Source organism: Triticum aestivum, chromosome 7D, assembly GCF_018294505.1.
Source record: "Triticum aestivum cultivar Chinese Spring chromosome 7D, IWGSC CS RefSeq v2.1, whole genome shotgun sequence".
Lineage (NCBI taxonomy): Eukaryota > Viridiplantae > Streptophyta > Magnoliopsida > Poales > Poaceae > Triticum > Triticum aestivum.
Window position 1 is genome coordinate 400,715,656 of NC_057814.1, and position 3,745 is coordinate 400,719,400.

Genomic DNA, 3,745 nt, shown 5'->3' on the forward strand with positions numbered 1-3,745 from the left:
AGGACGCTCGTACTCCTATCATTGCACCACCACACCTCCATATAATTGTTACGGCAGCAAACAATTAATGGTGATCGGTGCATTAGCTCCCCAATTGAGCTAGGTGATCGTATCCGTACCATGGTGGCGGTGGGGGCGGCGTCCGTGGTGGAAGAAGGGTCGTCGAGGCGGTACTCGTGCATGATCCAGTCGGACTTCTGGCCATGGGGAGCACGGCCCTTGTAGAAGACGAGCGTCTTGCGCATGCCGATGCGTTTGACGGCGTTGTAAATAGCCTTGTCGCGGCCGGTGGCCTTCCAGAACCCGGCCGCCGTCGCCCGGTTCGTCCGCGTTCCCGTTGGGTACTTCTTGTCCTTGTGGCTGAAGAAGTACCAGTCGTTCTGAGGACCCGAGCCGATCTTACATTTCTCTGAAACACCCAAATTGCACCAAGACAATTCTCTTAGTTTGATTTGTTCATCACGGGTACTTGTGCACAACAACCCACCCAAGAAATTATAGTTGCATTTCTTACTGAGATGGAGCTCGCTTGTTTTTTAATGGCAGAAGGTACTAGTTTGCCACTTTGCACTGTGAAACTACTATTTGCTTCATGAACCGTGCAATTAAGCCACTATATATGAATGAATGGAGGTGCAAGCTAGGCCGCCATGGCGTGAGAAGAAGCAAAGAATAGTTGTACCTTGGATATCCCATGGCTCGAGCTTGTTGAGATCAACGTCGCGGATCACGTCGAGGTCGATCTCCTCGGAGGCGACCTTCTTGCGGAGGTAATAGTTGAGGAGCTCTTCCTCCGTTGGGTGGAAACGGAACCCCGGCGGCACACACGATTGACCGTTCACCGAGATGCTCATTGCTAGATCGATTGACAAAACGACGGCCTGCGTGAAGTGGTTCTTCCAGGGACCGGTAGACTGAGTTCGTGTGTTAAAGGCTGGTAAGTGGGCAGATAGAGGGAGATAGATTGGAGCTAGCGCTTGCAGCTGAGGAGGAGAGGAGGCTAAGAGAGAATGGGTGATCCGGCGGTGTGGGAGGAAAGGTGGCCATTTATATAGAGGTTGCAAAGTAGAGAGAGAGAGATAGAGAGAGAGAGAGAGAGAGGTGAGGAGGAAGAGGAGGGGGAGGGAGAAACGATCGGAGGTTGATATTGATATTGCCATCATTCCATGCTGTTGGGTGCAGCCCTTTGCTTTGGTCACTCTAGTGGGGTTAGTTTTTTCCACCCACCCCTGACAGAGATGGCCAGAGAAGAAATGTTTTTAGAGAGAGAAGAGCGGCCGGTATTATGTATTGAGAGCAAAATAGAGATTATATCATGCATGAATCATGATTCCTTCATATCTATTACTAGTAGGCGGTTCATGAATGCCCTTTTTTATAAAACTTCTCTATTCATCTTCATTCATAACCATACAATTAATCATCAAAAATAATCAAAAATACATCTAAATCTATATATCACCTAGCAACGACTACAAGCACTGAAGCGAGTCAAAGGCGCACCACCGTCATCGCCCCTCCCTCGTCAAAGCCTGGCAAAACTTGCTATAGTAACAGTCAGGAAGTCGTCGTGCTAAGACCTCATAGAACCAGCATAGCAGAACAACAAGTGTCGCCGATGAAGAGTAATGTAGATCGAAAGGATCCGATCTGAAGGCACACAAACGTAGACTAATGATGACCAGATCCGTGCAAATCCACCAAAGACAGATCCACCGGAGACACACCTCCACATGCCCACCGACGATGCTAGACACACCGCAAGAACGTGGGCTAAACGGGGAAAAACTTATTTCATCTTCAGGGAGCCGCCGATGTCTCGCCTCCCTGAGCAGGACACAAACTCTAACAAATCTCGAAAAAAACATCTAAAACGAGCCCTTTCACCGTGCCCATTGCCCTAATGCCACCGAAGATGAGGTGGACCGACGGTGGCGCCCACAAGAGGCAGAGGATCCAATGGTGTAGATAATCCTAGGGCAACTATGGCAATATCCCTGTGCCTAGTACCAAGATCCCTTGTAATTCCTTTTTACTCCCTCCGTCCGAAAATACTTGTCATCAAAATGAATAAAAGGGAATGTATCTAGTCTAGATACATCTCCTTTTATTCATTTTAATGACAAATCGTTCTAAATGCATCCTCTTTTATTCATTTTAATGACAAGTATTTTTGAATGTAGGGAGTACAAAATAGTGAAAATCTCGAGAATTTGTCGTTCAAACTAGCTCAGCCCTAAGGCGTAACTCGCTGCTAGCTTCGCCACCGAGAGGATCCCTAAAATTAAGAGGAGGCGCTGGCATATACGTGCCCCGTTAGGCGGCGGTTGATCAGTGCGTTTGAATTAATATATATTGCTTGTCATCAAATTTTTATGCCAAATTTATTTGTCATGAACAATATACTAGCTAGTATCGTACTTACAGTGCTGGTTATAGCCTGTACGTACAGACCTCAATAATATGGAAGAGAGTAATATTAAAAATATTCGTCCTGTAAATTATTAGTAGCCTACGAAAATCAAGATTGGTCTGCGCATGACCAATCAAAATACCTATATATTTCTTCTTCTTTTTCATAGTAAAAGATTAAAACAATAATAAGCTTCCTACTGGTCCAATACTCAAAAGATACTAGATTTGCATACAAGGACACAGATTAAAAAGATCACGCACAAGTGTGCGTATGCCCATACAATTGTTTCCCTTTTAGTAAAACATACACCCATCATATATATACATGCATGTAGGGCTCGAGGGAACCACTTAATTTGTCGTATGTATATGTATTCCTGTAAAGACGTTGTACTAGGAAGCTGAGACAGTGCTATTGCTACTTTAATAACAAAATTGTTTGCAATTTCCCATTGATATGTCCTCTCTTAACCAGCTGGGCCATGTCAAAGATATCTCTGGTAGTTACTAATGGATGCCAAGTCTCTTTTGCCCAATAACTTTTGTCATATCAGGAGCACTGTCACGCTCTTGAGTGTGAATAGCCTCCACTCAAAACTAATCCCCTTCATGTCACAATAAAAGGAATATAATAATCATAATGTTAAATATATGTTACCTCCACTAGTCAACTAAATGGTGTTTTGGGCAAATATTAAAGTCAAAATTTGAATCTTGGACCATCGATGTTGTGTTAAACATGTAGATGGAAATATGAAGATGATACACATAGATTTGTCTCAAGAAATATTTTACAATGATATAAAATTGCTCTTCATAAATGTTTTGCTAATCAATATACGTTACTATATTCTAGTATAAACTAATTGTCAAAATTACATTCTGATGACAGAGTGTCATTTTTTGTTAACGACAAGGATTATCTAGCAACATCCATGATATGTAAATTTTACTATAGAAGTTCATGGTAGAGTTTAAAAATATTGAAGTAATACTTGTGTTTCATCAAAAATTGATGTGTTTCTTATTGGTTCCACAAATAAATCCACAACCCTAAATGTTGTCTAAGATATTTAATATCTATTAAAAAATAAGGTTGAATTTAATTTTCCTGATGGTAAACAAAAAGGAAAGACTTCTTCCATCTTAATCATAGATATGACATAATGCAAAGGAAAATGACAAATGTAAGAGCAAATAATTCTTGGCATCTCCAAGTTAAGAAATTACTGAAAAGAATGTATTGTTTATAAGACAACATAAAACGTGCAAAGTAGATTGTTATATGTATGTGCAATGAATTACATTTGATCAAAATTCAATTAATCTA

The 3,745-nt window shown here is 41.6% G+C and overlaps 1 protein-coding gene across 2 annotated transcripts in view; it reads right to left on the reverse strand.

Moving 5' to 3' along the window:
* LOC123170096 (NAC domain-containing protein 43) overlaps positions 1-1,126 on the reverse strand; it is a 2,787-nt gene extending 1,661 nt beyond the window's left edge. For both annotated transcript variants that reach the window (XM_044587939.1, XM_044587938.1), the window contains exons 1-2: positions 683-1,126; positions 120-409 (exon numbers count right to left, since the gene is read on the reverse strand). In XM_044587939.1, coding sequence (XP_044443874.1) covers positions 120-409; positions 683-854 — 462 coding nt within the window. In that variant the 5' untranslated portion in view covers positions 855-1,126. The remainder of the gene's footprint in view (positions 1-119; positions 410-682) is intronic.
* Between the last annotated feature and the right edge of the window lie 2,619 nt (positions 1,127-3,745).